This window comes from Rhinolophus ferrumequinum, chromosome 21 (assembly GCF_004115265.2).
Source record: "Rhinolophus ferrumequinum isolate MPI-CBG mRhiFer1 chromosome 21, mRhiFer1_v1.p, whole genome shotgun sequence".
NCBI classification, from domain to species: Eukaryota; Metazoa; Chordata; class Mammalia; order Chiroptera; family Rhinolophidae; genus Rhinolophus; species Rhinolophus ferrumequinum.
This window is the reverse complement of record NC_046304.1, coordinates 41,038,740-41,056,722: the sequence shown is the minus strand read 5'-3', so window position 1 is coordinate 41,056,722 and position 17,983 is coordinate 41,038,740. Positions and strand designations below refer to the sequence as shown.

Below are 17,983 nucleotides of genomic sequence, written 5' to 3'. Positions count from 1 at the left end.
GGACCCTGATCCTGAATTTGTTGTGTATCAATTCTATGCATGTTTTTATACACTTACATTTATGTATTGGTAACAATCCTTATTACTGTATGTTTATTATTTTTTATTTTTCATAGTTTTTTTCATTCCACATTGTTGAGATTTAGTCGTGTTGATACATATAGTAATAATTAAATTGATACAGTATTCTGTTAAATTCCTTTACTACTTGAATGTATCTATAATAGAACTTATTTTCATTTAGTTTTTGTATGGTTTTCCCATTCAACATTGTCTTCTGAGATATAGTCATGTTGATGCAGGAGTTCTATTACTATAGAAAAATTTATTCGAGGAATAAATTACAGTTTATTTCCCTACTATAGCTTGTTAGATTAATTAATTTTTAGCTATTACAAACTGTTGCAGTGAACCTGTTTCTTCATGCAGATGTACAGGATATGTTCTCAGAAATAGAATTTCATGATGGTTGGGTATGCACATTTCTGCCTGGCCAAAGTACTTACAAATTATTCTTGAAAATTGGTGATGCCAGTTTTTATTGTTACCTAATGGCAATATATAAATTGTGTTTTTCACATCTCACCGACACTTTGTTTTTCCAGTCTGGATTTAAAACAACTTTTTACTAATACTAATATTTTAACCAAAATCTAACAATATGTGGCATATTTTTATGTATGTATTGGCAATTTAGATTTATCTTATGTGAATTTTCTATTTGTTTATCTTTTATGAGATTGTCTTTTATTTTTTTTACCTATTTGTTAGAGTTCTGGTATATATTGTGACATTTAATCTTTAGTTATGTGTGTTATAGATATCTTCTGTCAACCAGTGGCTTGTCTTTTTTTTTTTTTTTAATAAGATTTTATGGGGAAGGGGAACAGGACTTTATTGGGGAACAGTGTGTACTTCCAGGACTTTTTTCCAAGTCAAGTTGTTGTCCTTTCAATCTTAGTTGTGGAGGGTGCCGTTCAGCTTCAAGTTGTTGTCCTTTCAGTCTTAGTTGTGGAGGGCGCAGCTCAGCTCCAGGTCCAGTTGCCATTGCTTGTTGCAGGGGGCACAGCCCACCATCCCTTGCGGGAGTTGAGGAATTGAACTGGCAACCTTGTGGTTGAGAAGATGCGCTCCAACCAACTGAGCCCATTCACTCAGCTCAAGGTGCCGTGTTCAGTCTTAGTTGCAGGGGGCGCTGCCCACCATTCCTTGCGGGACTCGAGGAATTGAACTGGCAACCTTGTGGTTGAGAGCCCACTGCCCCATGTGGGAATTGAACCGGGAGCCTTCGGAGTTAGGAGCACGGAGCTCTAACCGCCTGAGCCACCGGGCTGGCCTGTGGCTTGTCTTTAATTAAATCTTTTGTTGTATATTGAAAATTAGCTAAAAGTTTTTGGTCTTATTTAAGTCTTTCCCTGCTCTGAAAAACCAGAAATATTCTTGTGTTTTTTGTTTGTTTGTTTTTTTAAGTTTGGCTTTTCAGATTTAGGAATTCTAACATTATTGCATAAGGGAACTGGTCTTTTTCCATGTGAAGAACTGGCCATTTCAATACCATTTATTGAATAGTTCAATATTTCTCTACTGATAAGAATTTCATTTCTTTTATATATCCAGATATAAATTTGGGGGCTCTGTATCCTGTTTCATTGGTCTTTTTTGTCTTTCTAGACTGCCTTAATTATCATAGCTTTAAAGTAAGTTGGTAGTGTTGTGTGGTTTTTTTTCCATAATAATTACTTTAGAATTGCTCTACTCCTGATTTTTTTTTATTTTACACTTGATCTTAGCCAAAAGGCTGAGAAGTGATGATTTTTTTTTTCCGTGTAAGTTTTTAGAACTGTTTTTTAGCTTCCATTAAAAACCCTTTCAGGAATTGGAACTTACTTGGATTTTTATACACACATACATGCATGAAAGTTGCCGTCTTAAAAAAAATAAAATACCACTATGTAGGTCTTTTATGTTTTTCAGGTTTTATTATTTTCTCTTTTGGTACAAACACTGTCAGTTTTTGGATGTTGATCTTTACCTGGCAACTTCGCTGAATTCTTGACTAGCTTTAATTGTGATTTCTCTCGGATTTTCTATGTAGATAATCTTTACTTTTTATATGTTTCATGTTAAAGCAGAAAATATTTCTGTCTCCTGAGAAATTAAAGCAATTTCAGAGAATTTGAGATCAGGATACTAGAAAGCAGTTTCAACCAGTTAATTTGGGAAGTATCTGTATATTAAGAGTGTTACCCACGTGTGTACTGTGACACAGACATATAAAAGCTTTGTTTTTTCTTAGCATTAGAGTTGATCTATGTTAAGGCCATTAATATCCTAAGAGCGTTTAGAAGTTAAAAACCCCTCACCCTCATTTGGTATAAATGTTTCTGCTACTCTTGGATTTCACTCAGTTTATTTTCTTTTAGGAGGCGCAGGTCAGAATGGAGATGGGCTGCAGACCGAGCAGCTATTGTCAGCCGCTGGAACTGGCTTCAGGCTCATGTGTCTGACTTGGAATATCGAATTCGGCAGCAAACAGATATTTACAAACAGATACGTGCTAATAAGGTAAGGGATAAGTGTCTGGTCTTTTTCAGCCCAGCTAAAAACTACCATTATCTCTTTTCTCCTGTCCCTCAATAATAACTCTTCACTATGTCAGAGAGAATGGTTTAATATGATCTGATGTAGTGGTTTAATTTGTTTAAGAGCCTGATGTTGCCTCGTATGATGCAGACAACACTGCTAGAATATGATGTTAGATTGAACATGTGTTTAGAACAAAACATTTTGTAACCTGGCCTAAGAGGAAACAAGAAAAAGACTATATAATGTAAGCCATTGACTATAGCTATCGTATTTGTTATATCTATGGAAAAGGGGTGATGACTGAGGATTTTCATCTTGCTTTTTCCCTTAGTTGCCTTTGTGGTTTACTGCTAAGCTTCCCTTCCTTTGTTGAGAAAAAAATAGTATTTTTCCTAAAAGTTTGTTCAGGCAGAATTAGACATTGGTGATTAGGATTTTGGTTTTCTTGTGTCCTATCTACAAAGGACTGATTCTTAACCACACAGCTTTTATCTTTGACAGTGACTCTGTATAGTTTTCTTCTTAAAAATCAACTTAGAAAAGAGTCCTCTGCTCAGTTTGGGTTTGAAAGAGGGATAGATGTACAATGGAAAAGAAATCTGTTCAACAAAAGTTGAGTGCCTGCTAGGTAAAGGCACTGTTTTCCTGAGTGAAATCACAGTGGTGAATAAAAATTCTGCTTTCATGAAGCCTGCATTTTTGCAAGATATTTTTTACATTAGCTAGAGGCATTTGAGCTCCATGACTGGGCACGTGAGTCTAGATGAAGAGCCTACTGTTCCTAAAAATAAGTGTCACAAAATCTTTTTGTCCTGCCTCAGTGCTTTGTCAAAGCCTTAAGAGAATTGCTCTACTGTGAACTCTATACATTAAATTAATTAGTAGGCCAAAAATTAAAGGATGACCACTTGACAAGATGAACAAAATGATGAGCATTTGAAGTAACAGTTCTGCAGCCCGTTTTTAAGCTTTTATTCCAAAAATTCCACTGGCCAGTTCTTCCACCTTCTTTCCTAAAGTGGGTCTATATATAATTCTCCAAAAGTTCACTAGAGTGTATTATATTATAATTGAGGACAAAATCCAGAGGGCTTACCTTTTTAAAGAAAATATTTGTTCCCTTGTAATAGGGATCAAACTAAATCCTGACTAACTTATATAAAAATTAGCTACAGCAAAAGAGGAATTAAAACTAGAAATATTCACCAAGGGTGGTGAATATTTTGTTTCCCTGAGCTTTTCTTCGCAAAGGAAATTGGTATTTGTAGAACATGAGCAGGAATGGTGATGAGACTAGCTACTGTGTTTCCCCAAAAATAAGACCTAGCCGGACAATCAGCTCTAATGCGTCTTTTGGAGCAAAAATTAATATAAGGCTCTGAAAGACGCATTAGAGCTGATTGTCCGGCTAGGTCTTATTTTTGGGGAAACATGGTAGCTATATAACTAGGAAGAAAAGTTACTGAACATTTCTGAGCCTCAGTTTTATTATTGGTAAAATAAGACATTCTAGATTTTAATGCGTTTTCTTTGCAGTCTGAAAACATAATGTCTGACACAAAATTCTGACAGGAAGAGTAAAAGTAGAATGACGGGTATTACAGTAATATGACAAGAAAATTCACAACTTTATTAAATATTTAATGCAATGTCTTTTTAAAACAAATGTGTTAATTCTGGGGGGCTGCCATAACAAATAGCACAAATTTGGTGATAAACTTAAAACAACAGAAATTTTTTTCATCGTTCTGGAAGCTATAATTGTGAAATCAGGGTGTAGGCAGGGCCATGCTCCCTCTGAAGATTCTAAGGAAGAATCCTTGCCTCTTCCTAAGTTTCTGGTGGTGCTGGTAAGCCGTGGTGTTCCTCCATTTGTAGCTGCATCATTCGCGTTTCTGCTTCCATCTTCAAATTGTCATCTTCTCTCTCTGTGTGTCTGTGTCCCAGATTTCCCTCTTATACAGACACCAGTCATATTGGGAGTTAGGGCCCACACAAGGGCTCATCTTAATTTGATTAAATCTGCAAAGACCCTGTTTCCAATTAAGGTCACATTAATAGGTACTGGGTGACATAAAACACGGGGAGTCATTATTCCACCCACTATAACCACTAAGCAATGGGATTTTCCCAAAGATACATTAATATATGCATTTGGTCTTCATGTAGCGCTATATAATAATAGAAGTCTTTGACTATTTACTATGCCAGAGACACTGTGTTGAGTGGTTTACTGTTGTTCTCAAACATAAAAATATGGAGGGTCAAAGAGGTAAAGTAGTGTGTGCACGGTCATACCAGCCTTGAGCTGAGTGCAGAGCTGAGATTTGAGTATCTGACTGTTGCTCAAATTAGCAGTTGCTTTAAGCGCTTCACTGTTTGAGTTATTGAAACAGGTTTTTAACCCCGTGTTTAGTAAGGTGGGTTGGTGTTCCCATTTCCCATCTTGCTCCAAGATTTTCCCCAGTTGCCTGGGTTGTGCAGGCCTGCCTCTGTCTCTCTCTGCACGCACGTACACACACGCATGCACACCTTTTATGAGATGAATTTAGGTTTGGCAGTCAATTGTAGAGTTTGTCTTTGGATGAGGAATTTGAGCGTACAGCTTTCTTTTTAAGGATTTACTTTCTTGCGTATTAATATTATTTTTTTTTTGGAATATAGCACTTTAATAAAATTATTTGAGAACTGCTGGGTGATTGCCATTTTCTGTTCTGGCAAAAGTTTAGTATTAACTTCCAGATTAATTGAGTCTTTAGTCTTCTCTTTTTCAGGGAATAATGATTCCTATTGCTCTTTGGAGAAGGGATATAGTTTCTAGAAGCTCCTTTGCACTCTTCTCCATACCATTGTGATATTTTCACAATATTTTGATACTTTCACAATTTTGTAGTGTCAGCTTGTGTTTTTTTTTAAGATGCTTCCATTCCTTGGATGAGAAAAGAAAACTTTTTTGAGTGTGCACTATTTCCATGTACATTCATGTATATTGAATGCACAGAGCAAATCTGACAACTTACAGGCTTGTAAGAGGCCAAGCAAAATTTGAACTGAGGGCTGTTTATCTGACTCCAAAGCATTTTCTGTCTAACACACTCTGCTGGTGTATCCTTTTCATCATTTTCATCAAGCATGTTTATTGAAATTTCATTGCTGGAAAATAAAACTGAGGGGGAAAGCACAAGGGACCAAGCAGGTTCCATTACTAAGGAAGACTTCTTTCTCTTAACACACAGTCTTCAACATCCGTGTCTGGTGCAAAGCGTTATGTCCCTTTTTTTAATCGACTTTTTTTTATCCGTTCTTACTGATTTGTGCAATTAATTACACAGCAATTGCTAACTAAGGAAGTATTATTATTAGGAATGAGGACTGAACGTATTGGCGCTTCTGGGTAGAAAAGGAGCTGAATGGGAGTGGCAAAAGCCTAGAACACCTTTGTTTTCAAAATTGATGTAGAGTTGACGTTCCCATCTCGATAGAGTTATAAGGCAGTGTCTTCTCTAGGTAACCCAGGATGGTTCTGGTCTGTAGTCAGGTCACTGATTTATTTTAAGATGAGTAGGGAAGATTGACCTACTCAAAATGAAATAGGTAGTGAGTATGTGAAATTGCATCTTAATTTTATATTACAAATTAAGAGGTGTGGTGTGTTTTTTTTTGTACTTTGACTCCATACATTATCTGAAATTGGAAAAGGGGAAGCAATAAATCGTGTTATTTTTTGCATCCTTTTTTTTGACGTATGTAGGATAGCTTTGTGTTTCCACAGAGGAATAATTTATTTATTAGAGATACATTGTGTGGGAGTTGTCTAGGCCTGGGTAGCCCAGTTGTGATCCTTGTTATGACTTGGGGAGTGGTGATGAAGGATGGGGAGACTCTTCCTGGACTTTTTACCTTGACCTCTGCCGGTTGCTGTCTATTCTAGAATACAGTAGCCCTGAGGTTATTGCTACTGAGGGCTGATGCCACAGCCATGCAGAATTGACCTAGTGTAAACCCCAAATGCTGGAGAAAGTCAGCTTGGGGTTGCCGTGACAGGTGTGGAGCGGAAGTTTTCTTTGCCAATAATAACCTTTGCTTTCATGGCTATTAAGTGTATTTTAAGGAGTTTTAAGTAATCTTGTAGACTTCTGTAAATCTTCAGTGGGAGCTCCATTCTTGTTGCAGAGGCCTGAAACCTAGGCTGGGTCTCTGACTCCCCTCCCTCACATCTCAAGAAGCACATTTGCATAGCTGATTGATTCTGTCTTCAAATATATATATATATCCAATCACTTTGGTCCAAGCAACTGTATTTTCTGCTTCTCTCTTCGCCACTCACTAGTCTTCGTGTTAACACAATTGCTACATTGATCCTTGTAAACCATAAGTGAGGTTGTTTCCTCCTGCTTGAAACTCTTCAATGAGTTCCCATCTAAGAATAAAAGCCGAAATACTCACGAGTTACAAGGCCCTGCAAGATTACCCCCACCCACCCTTTCTGACTTGAGCTCCTACCACCAAACTCCACTCATTCTACTCCAGCCATCTGAATTCCTTACAGTTCTTAAAATCATCACGCTTGTTCCAGCCTTGAAACTTTTACATTGGCTCTTCCCCCAGATATCTCCAAGTTAGTTCCCACATTTTTTTTCTTTTTTCAAATATTTGCTCGAGTATCACCTCAGTGCAATTTACCTAAACTGCCTAATGTGAAATAGTGCTCACTCCTGTTTCTAATCCTCACTGTCCTTTATTTTTCCTCTTTAGTATTTAACACTCTCTAATGTACTACATAAAATTTACTTACTCGTATTGTTTATTGTCTGTCTTTGCCCCAGTATTAGATTCTAAACATTTTCAGGGATGGGTTTGATATGGGGTAGAAGGGGGAGGAGAAAGGATGTGTCTCTCCTGTATCTTGAGCATCTAAAAAATGAGGATGAATGGATAGATTATGGCTTGATTTGAATGAATGAAAGGAAGAGCAAAAGAGTAGTTAGACCCAGCCTTTAGCCCTAGTTCCGCCATGGATTGGCCTGTTGACGTGACCTTTAACCTCCATCACACTGGTCTGCAAAATGATTGGAGAGTAAATGGTCCCTACCAAATCTTCTAAAGCTTTCTTGGGAGGTTGTCTAAAAGGTCTCTGAGAGGTGTTTTTAGAAATTATTTAATAGTTTAAGGGAAAAAAATTTCATTTGGAAACATTGACTGTTGTATCCTGACTTCTTACCAAAAAAAAATTGAGGGAGTAACTTTATACCTAAAAGTTGGATTTATTTAGGCCCCTGGCTCTACTCATTATAAACTTAATGTTTTCGTGTTCAAGCCAAAAAAGATTTTTAACATAAAAACTCAAAAGATAATTGTTACATTTCTTTTCTTGCTGTATGATTCTGCTAGGGAATATGGAGGGTTCAAATGTGTTTGTCTTCAAGGAGCTTACATTTCAACAGCAAATTGATGCAACAATAAATGAAATAAATAAATTGGCCTAGAGTTCTTCTCTGGAAATGAGATTTAAATACACAGAAGGTAAGATATAATCCTGATACTTTAGGGAGCTTGGCAATGTGGATAAAACAAGTAGGGGCTCAGTTAGCCAGGGACTGAGGTGGGAGGAGGTGGGACTTGGATTTGACAAGTCCTCTTTGAAAGGACAAATGATACTTTGGATAAATATAGGAAAGGCGCAGGATCAATATGAACAAAAGCGTAAGACCCCAGGTAGTACTGTAACCTTTAATTGCATTTGTTTACATACTACTTTGTAATAACCCACCTCTCCACAGCAACAACTTCGTATACATTCGTACATTTTCTAGGAGATAATGAGATTGGTATTAACTGTAACAATATTTGGATAAAGCAGTTGGAAATAGATAATTAAGGTGGGGACAGATGATTGGGGACTTTGAATGACAGGATGAGTGGACTAGTTAGTTGTATACAGGAAATGAGGTGGTTTAGGCTGATAAACGGAAAATGTTGAATGCAGTATTTTGAGAAAGAATAGTGAGCGAGATAGCTGCTTTTTACAAATAGTTTTTACTTGGAAATGGTAAAGTTTGTGAGGTCTACCTTATGCTTGTGATTAAGGCAACAAAATATTTGGCAGCAGAAGTTCTTTTAGTCAGAGAAGCCTCATTTTGAGGGCTAGGCCGAACGTTTCTTAGTTAATGACCTTTGCCTCTTTTCTGGGTGACTCCACTTCATTTTCTGTATAGGCTTGGGTATAGTCTTATTCCAGAATAAGTAAATGTTGTGTCTCTTGCTGTCAGGGGAAAACGGTGTTTTCCATTTTCTTTTTAACTGAGGTAAAATTTCATTGTCCTTTCTGAATGCCCCCCACCCAACCCTTTCCTTCTCTTTTTGATTTAGAAAGGAACCCAGGGATGGGTCGTCTGGTTCTGGCTCTGGCTCGTAAGAGCCTGTATCATAATGGCCTTGGGAGCTCTAATTGATACAATCAAAATCTCTAGGCCCTGCGATCGAAGTTTTGGAATGTTTTCTGGGGGATTCTGATGCTGTATGAAGACTGATTGAGTCTAGTATTTTTCAGTTTAGAGCTTTCATTAGGATTTACCAGGGGAGTTATTTAAAAGCCTAGTTTATCCATCCCCTCCCTCCTGAAATTCTGAGTAGAGTTGATGTTGGACCTGGGGTAGGTATAGTTTGATACCTTTCCCCAGGCGATTCTAATACAAAATTTCTGTTATGAGCTTCTTATCAGTCCGATCTCCTTATTTTCTAGACCAGAAGAAGATAACCAAAGACACAAAGCCTGGTCACTTGTATCCCAGTCTTTCTGTTAACCTGATGGTCACCTTTACTTGAATTCGGGGGGATTCATGTGTGTGGGTTTTTGTTTTTGTTTTTCATAGTAAGCTAACTTCTGCCTTTACCAAACTGGGCCGATGCTGACTATGGAGAGGGTTTGTGGAGTCATGTAAATTTGTTTTACTTTTTAAAATTTTTTAATTTCCTGGATCGAATGTAAGATCTGAATTTCAATTGTCAAGCAGGAAACTAATCTGGAGTAATATTTATGCTTATGAGAAGCAGGTGCCTTTGGAACAGTTTTTTAAAAATAGCTCTTGGTTTCTAATATGTTGTAGGGACTGTTCTACTTTTGTTTCACCCAGTAGTTTGGTTGCTCGTTATTTATTTTAGCTCATTATTTATAATTATAGCACTTCCAGTTTGGTAATCTTTAAGCCACACTTGTGATCAAGTTAACTAAATAAAAAGCCTACATTGCTGCTGTTAATACCATGTACTGTAGTTGGTACTGTAGCGTAACATACCATACTCTGATAGAGAGTCCAGATCTGGAAGATAAGGATAAAAGATGCTAAGTGGTAACAAGCCGTGTGGGTCAGAGCATTCGAGTGGAAGGAAAGGGAAGCTTGGGTCTGAGTCTTAGGCCTTACTCATGGCTACTGCGAGGCTTTTTGTCGAAATAACTCTTGGGAAAGCATAGGATGAGGGAACAGGCCTGTGGTAAACCTGTCCCCTGTCCCTAAATGTCTCCTAAATTAAATTTGTAACTTGCAGTCCCACTCACTTGTGCTGTTTTCTCTCTGTCCTGCAGGGTTTGATAGTTCTTGGGGAGGCGCCTTCCCCAGACCATACAGCAACAGACTTACTTCTTCCACTTAGTTCTGAGGTGAAGACAGATCATGGAAATGATAAGTTGGTGAGTATAAACACAGAAAAGGGGAAGTGAGTAAGAATTCAGGGTGTAACGTCAGCACACAGTTTATTCTCTGTAACTAGGATCCTTGTATTGGCTGAAGGAAGGGTACTGTATCCCCTTTTATCACTTTTGGCATTTTGAGATCTGAATTCCTGAATAGGGCAGTGCAGGGCCCCTTCTGCAGCTGTGTAGCTGACCTCAAGAATTCAAAAGCAGCTCCTGACTCAGGACAACATAGCCGAGCATTGTGGCATTACGGAGTATTTATTACTGGGGATCAGGAGAACGCATGGCTCTGGCACCTTTGACAAGTAAGGTAACCTTTCAGGGCCACTGTGAAATGAAAAGGTAGGACTAGAGGTTTAACTCATAAAGATGTTGAAAATGTTTTCTGTGAGTTGCTCCCTTTAATGAGGACAGAGCTGTCATTTTCTGTAATCTTCTGGATCCTTAGAACTTAGCTCAGACCTCCCTCTTCATGATTCCTTCCCTTTTCCTGTTTCTCTCAACACCAAGATTAGTTTCTTTTGCTTCTGAATTCCAAGATCACTGTTTTACTTTACCTAGAAGTTACTGGCTTTTATAAATATTAGCATTTCTTGATTTGTCTTTTTTTTTTTTTTTTTAAAGAAATCCCAAGGTTCCGTGATAGTTGTTTAGGCGTTAGTGAGCAGTGCTGGCTCTTTAAATTGTGGGTTAAACCAGCTAGTCTCCTTACATCTGCAGATCAGCAAAGCTTGTTGTCCTTTATCATTATCATTGTTAGCAGAAACTCATATGACATGGTGGAAACGGACTTTCCTAATGAGAGAGCTTAAAGAAAACAAGCCTCTGATGCTAGGGATAGATGCAAAGACATTCAGAGATCGATAGTTCTTAACTGAAAAGTAGTTTTAAATAAATAAGACCAGAAGGCCAAATATTGCCACTATTCAATTCATAATGTGAGTCTATGGAATTTTTTACAGTTGTTTGTGAAACTGTTTTAGTGATTGCGTTAAGCCAAGATAAAATAAATTTGTTACAAGTGAGAGAGAAAACATGGATAAGTTGGAAGGTCAGCTGGTGGTATAGTACTTACGGGCAACATGAAACTTAAGGCATATGTGATACGGAGTAAGTTTTGTGTACATTTATATATTTGTGTACAGTATTTAGGGCTTCCAAAAATTTTCAGGTAATCTCCTTTATTGTGGTGTTTTTTCTCACCTCAGTCAGCACTTGTGAAGGATAGAACATAACAGTCTGACTGTGTTATTGATTCTTGTTATATTTATAAACATTCAGTATGTGCTTGTGCACGCTCTTCTCAGGGCCGTGTCCCTTTCCCTACCCACCATTCACTTGCGTGTGCATGACACATACTAAATTGTAAAATTCTGGAAGGTCGGGACCATCTTTCTCATTCCTCGTTGTGATGCTCACGGTAGTTTCTCCATTGTACAATAGAATGCTTTTTTGATTCAGTGAAGTAAATAAACCTTATGAAAACAAGTATACTCTGTCACTATATACAGAAAGGAGAGAGGTTAACCTCTCCCTTTCTCATGAATTAAACATGCTTTCTGAAAAATCTTCAGAAAGTGTCTTACTTTCTGAAGGAAACAGAAAGGCAAACAGAAGGCAGTACCTTTCCATTGTTTGTTATATTGGTGGGTGGGCTGCAAAGCATGTATTCCTTAAAAGATATTAAGGAACTTCATCATTTTTTAAATGTGCCTAATGTGTCAGTTTCCAGGAAAAGTTTTTCATTATAGGAGGGCACTATTTAATTTTGCCTTTTTGTTATCCATCTCTTTTGAAAACTGATTTGTATTTTGTCTTCGCAATTTTGCTTTTAAAAATCTTAGGTCACACTTGACAGGGGCAGTTGTACATTTTCATGTGCACATTTAACTACCCTGTTCTCCATTTTTTCCAAAATAGAAATGTGATTCAAAAATTAGGTCAGGTATTTTTTGTTGTGTTTATTTTTGTATTTTCATTTCTGAAGCTCACTGGGATTGGGAAAAAACAGGATGTTTTTAAACTGTCAAAATATAGTCTAAAGTAGTTAGACATAATTCTCAAAGAAATATATAGTACCTGATTAAAGTGGGAATCATGATGGTGGCAGAACTGGTAACAGTATTTTGATACTAGATACTGATTTGTATATGTGGTCATTGAAAGGAAAAGTGCTGGCATAAGATTACTCAGTAGCATACAAACCTTATTAATATCCTACAGAATAATAAAGGCATAATCTTTGGAGTTGTTTTCAACTAGACCAAATCAATTTTAGCTCATTAATTTTCTAAAAATAAACATCCAACTTAAGGCATCTGGGTGCTAATCAATTATAAATAGTAAGTAAAACAAAGTTAAATACGGAGAGTCATATAACCCTTAGGTGGGCTTGTTAGATAATGTTCCAGTGTTACACTGAAAGGACACGTAATCATCTTTTTGCCTTATTGCCAGATTGAATGACTGTTTTTTAAACAGAACGTGTATATGTGTGTGTGTGTGTGTGTGTGTGTGTGTATCTGCTTTGGTTATAAGCACAGTACAGATATTGCTGAAACTAAGTTTTCTAAAGGGGCCCAACCTGTGATCAAAAACACTGGATGTATGGGCAAGCCCTTTTTGAGCCATGTAGACAAGCAAAGAATATCCCTGAGATGGAGAAGTGGGTTGTGTTTTTATGGAGTAGTGGGGGGAGAGGAAAGGAAGATCTAAGGAAGCATCACCCCTCTCCCCTCCCCCGCTTAAAACTCCTTCAATCTGACTTCTAACTCAAAGGCAGTTTTAAAGGTAAGAGTATGTAGAGAGAAACTAAGGATCTCTGGCTTTATAGCTACTGATAAATTGCACTAATAAATTCTGATACGAAATAAAAAGCCTTCTGAACAAAGAGGGTGTGTTTCCTACGAAGAGGGAATGTAAAAAGCCTTTGAGAATTGTTCTCATGTTGAGAAACATGCCCTTTACCTCTTCCTCCTCCTCTCTCTTCCCTCTTTTGAATAAACAGTAGTCCCCTTTTCCCCAATTAAGAGAGAGTAATGAGCAAAAAGAGCTAATTTGGAACCTCAGCATGTTACTAGGTAGATGAAGAATGCATTTCAAAATTGCCAAAAAGTCAAAATTTCAGACAAAAAATATTTTCAGAGATGAGGGCCTCTTCAGTCCATGTGGCACATGGTATCTAGAACTCATCTAGAGAGAGCCACAATCTCATTGGCTTGTATGTTGTCAGAGGAGGGAGTTCACAGCTGCCAAGTAGCTACAAATTGAGGGAGGGAATATTGTCAAAGAAGTGTGTGTGGGGGGGTGCGCGCATGGCTCCACAATCTACATAAATCCCTCTCAGATCTTGAGCTAACCCTCAGCTGCACATGTTCAGGGAAGATTTCACAGAGCTTAGTAGAAAGCAACAGTTGGTAGTCAGAAAGCTGAGCAGACAATGAAGTCACTGTCTGCTGCAGGGAAGACAGAATTTGGAGTTTGAATCCCAGCAAGACGTGGTAAACACCTTGGGCCTAACATTGACCAAAGAAGACTCGTGCTTTAGGAGTTAAAGACTGTCTCAGGACCGTGGGGTTCACAGGATTAAGGAAAAATGAAAAATCGACTCCAGTATGTTTCTATGAAAGCGTAAAACCAGCTCCACTAAGTCAGGATTCAGTTGGTTTCTAACCAATGAGAAATTTGCCTGCTAGAGCAAAAATCAACACGCTTCAGGGAAAGGTCACTGAATCTAGATTCTCTACAGCATACCATGTATATACAATGTCGGTATACAATTAAAATTTATTAAACATATCAATAAACCAAAAAAGGGACCCTCAGTCATGAGAAAAAGATATTTAGTAGGAAATCATCCTGAATGACTCAGAGGATGGAATTAGGAAATAAGGACTTAAAAGCACTTAATAAATATTTAAGGATAATGTGCAAACATATGGGAGAAATCTCAGCAGAGAGGTGAAAACTAAATCAAATGGAACTCGTATAACAAAAATTGTAGAATTAAAAAGTTCACTATCCATATAAAAAAATTACTTAATAGCAGATTGAAAACTACAGAAGAAAGGGTCAGTGAACATGAGAACAGATCAGTAGAAATTACTCATTCCAAAGAACAGAAAGACTGAACATAAAAATGTTCAAAAATAAATATAGTCCTGAGGAAATTGTAAAAATGTATAGTTCAAATTCCAGAAGGAGGAGGGAGAGAATGGTACAGGGGAAAAAGTTTGAAATAATCACTGCATATTTGAATGAAAAAGACCAATTTACAGATTCAAGAATCAGAATAGTAAATATGAGAAAAAGTGCTAAAAATTAGATGAAGAAAATCTTGGAAGTAAGGAGGAAGGAAGATACACTCATATTTCATATAAGAGAATATTGATACGGATTGGTGACTTCTTATCAGAAACAATGGAGGGCACAAAACAATGAAATGACTTTTAAAATGCGGGGGTTGCCACTCAACACTGTGTAACAGCAAAAACATTTTTTCTTTAAAAAATTAAGATGAAATAAAGTCATTTTTATATAAAGGAAAGCTGAAGGAATATGTTGGCAGAATATCTGTACTTGAATTTGTTCAGGTTGAATGCAAATAATGCCAATTGGAAACTCAGATCTATGGAGAACAAAAGGACAGGGAAAGATATTTTATGAACAGTAAGCATAAGAAGGCTATTGTGGGTATATTAATATCAGCAAAATCGTTTTTGAGACAAGAAGTATTACCAGCGGTAAAGGAGGACATTTTACAATGATAAAAGGGTCAATTTATCAAGAAAGCAGTCATAAAAGTGGATGCTTCAGATACATGAAGCACAAAAGCAATAGAAAAAATCCATAACCATATTTGGAAATTTTAGCACTTCTCACTCCATAATTGATAGAATGACTATAAACAAAAAAAAATTAGTGCAACTGTAAGAGATCCAAACACTACTGACCCGACTGACATTTGTAGAACACTTTTCCTCCCACACTTGCCAGACTTTTCATTTGTAAAGTAGGAATAATAATACAAGTCCTTAGTCCCTTACCTGCATTTCCAAAATCCAGACATCTCTGAGAACCAAAACTAGTTCCCCCCACCCCCACGTTCTGCATCAAACTCATTTCATGGCAAAATTTGACCTGAAGTGATATATTTATAAGACTGTTTATATTTTTAGTTAACCGTACCTTTTGAAGCAGAAATATTAATGTATTTGATTTTTAAAAATTAAGGGTTTGTTTATTTTTTTTAGAGTAGTTTAAGTTTGACAGCAAAATTGAGCAGAAGGTATAGAGATTTCTCACATACCCCTGCCCCACACATGCTAGTCTCACCCAAGGTCAACATTCCTCACCATAGTGGTACCTTTGTTACAACGTGTGAATCTGCACTGACACATCACAATCACCCCACGTCTACATTACAGGTCACTCTTGGTGTTGAATGTCCATAATGTATCTGCCTAAAGGATCCTGGTTAAGAGTTTGGCTCTGTACCTACCTCTTTAGGGTTGCTGATAATTAACTGTAGAATAAGTGTAATGTGCTTACATGTAGCAGTGTTTGGTCCATAATAAATACTTGGTAAAAACTCGTTGTTTCATACTGCACTGTGTGTCTAGGAAACACCTATCAGCAGAACCAGGTATCTCTTTCCTTGAAGGGTTCATATTTTTCCAACAGGCATATAATGGGAATTTAGGGGGAAAGAATTCTCAGTTCATCTATTAGGGGACATCAGGAAAAGTAGCTGCCTAGGGAAAGATGTACTTAGCTGTGACTCCTGAGGGCTTGCTGCAGGGGGGGCTGGGGAGTGAGTTTCAGCAGGAGGGTACTGCGGGTATAATGTGAAAGAGGCTTGAGAGAGAGCCTGGCATTATCCAGGAACTGCAAATACTTTTCTGTGATGGAGTATTGGATGATTGGGCCAGTTCATAATGGATTTTGTAATCATCTTAATGAGCTTATACTTTACCCTGTAGGTGACAGGAAGCTGTAGACTGATAACATTTGCGTGTGAATGAAATTTGCTTTATTAATGCTGAGTAAATATTTCTTTGTTCTTTTTAAAAATATTTTTTAAAAATGACTTGAGACTTACATAGAAGTTGCAAACATAATACACACAGTCTTCACATATCCTTCACCCAGCTTCCCCTCGTGTTAACAGCTTGCGTTACTGACATGCAATAAGCAAAGTCAGGAATTAACATTGATACGAAACTATACAGATTTTGTTTGAATTTCACTCATTTTTCTAATGTCCGTGTTTTGGTCCAAAATCCCTCGTGGCTTTTAGTTGTTATCTCTCTTTTGGTCTCCTCCAATCTGTGAGAATGCCTCAGTCTTTGTCTTTCATGACCTTGACATGAATATTGGTCCGTTATTTTGTGTAATGTTCCTCAAATTGGAGTTGCCCGATGTTTTCTTATTATTAGAGGTTATGCATTTTTTGCAGTAATACCACAAAAGTGATTAACTGCGCCCTTCTCGGTGCACTATATTGGTGGGGCACATGATGTTGGTAGTGAAAGCTTTTTTCACTTGGTTAAGGTGGTGCCTGCCAGGTTTCTCCACTGTCAGTATTTCTCCCTTTGTAACCAATGACTATCTCTTGGGGAGATAATATGTAATATTCTGTTGCTCATTATACTACAGTCCACAATTTTATTATCCACTGGTGGTTTTTGGCTGTAACAGTTATTACTGTTGTGTTTACTAAATGGGGATTTTCTAATTTTTATATTTGTTAGTTAGAATTCTGGTAGGAAGAGTTGTCTTTTTCTCCCTTATTATTTGTTTATGTAATCATTCCGTTCTTTATGTCAGAATGGATTCATGAATATTTATTTTATAGATTATAATCTGTTACTATCATTCATTCATTTGCTCCAGTTGTCTCAGCTTTTGGCATTGGGACCTCCTTCAGACTGGCTCCTCTGTCCTTTCAACATGCCCCCTCATTTTTTTGAGCATTCACTGCCTGGCATCAGAAGATGTTCCAGATTCATTTTGTATTTTACCTGCTCCAGCCCTGATTCTTTTTATTGGAGAGCAGGATTTCGAAACCAAGATGTGGGTACTAGTTGTGCTTGTTGCTACTTGGTGTCAGACAAAGCTAAAGAACATGTAAGTATATGCTATCACGTGCATATACACAGACATCTGTATTTCATTATCTACCCACCTGTGTATGTAAAACCACGAGTTCATCCTAATACCAGTACTAACACCAGAGCCTTCCTCCTTCCTTATTGATACTTACTTGGTCAATCCCGGTACCACATAAAGTAGTTTCATAATTGCCAACTCACACCCCTGTGAGAAATATTTACCTACCAGAGTACAATATTGTGTACAGCCTGTCAGCCCTATAACATACAGTCAAAATAACTGTTTTCTGAAGTTGTACTTAGGTTAGTTCTTTCTTCCTCACACCTGTCAGTGTATGTAATTGTTTTGTAATACAGTTAGGTTCTTTACTACAGTGTTCCACTTCTTGTGTTCCCCCACACAGGCACACACAATAGTTGATCTTTTGTATTTATTTTTTGAGTATGTGAAACATTACTGCAGTTCTAAGGCTCATCGCTGTGCAAAAGGCTATCTATCATCCCTACTACCCTGTCCTCATTTCCCACTTTGTTCCGTCCTGTTCCCACCACCTGTACACAGCCAATTTCATTACTTTTTGGATTATCCTGC

At 37.4% G+C, this 17,983-nt stretch overlaps 1 protein-coding gene across 4 annotated transcripts in view; it reads left to right on the top strand.

The window, feature by feature from the left end:
• The window catches only part of KANSL1 (KAT8 regulatory NSL complex subunit 1), a 156,807-nt gene that overhangs the window by 102,297 nt on the left and 36,527 nt on the right, over positions 1–17,983 (top strand). For all 4 annotated transcript variants that reach the window (XM_033089856.1, XM_033089855.1, XM_033089854.1 and 1 more), the window contains 2 exons: positions 2,424–2,565; positions 10,169–10,273. In XM_033089856.1, coding sequence (XP_032945747.1) covers positions 2,424–2,565; positions 10,169–10,273 — 247 coding nt within the window. The remainder of the gene's footprint in view (positions 1–2,423; positions 2,566–10,168; positions 10,274–17,983) is intronic.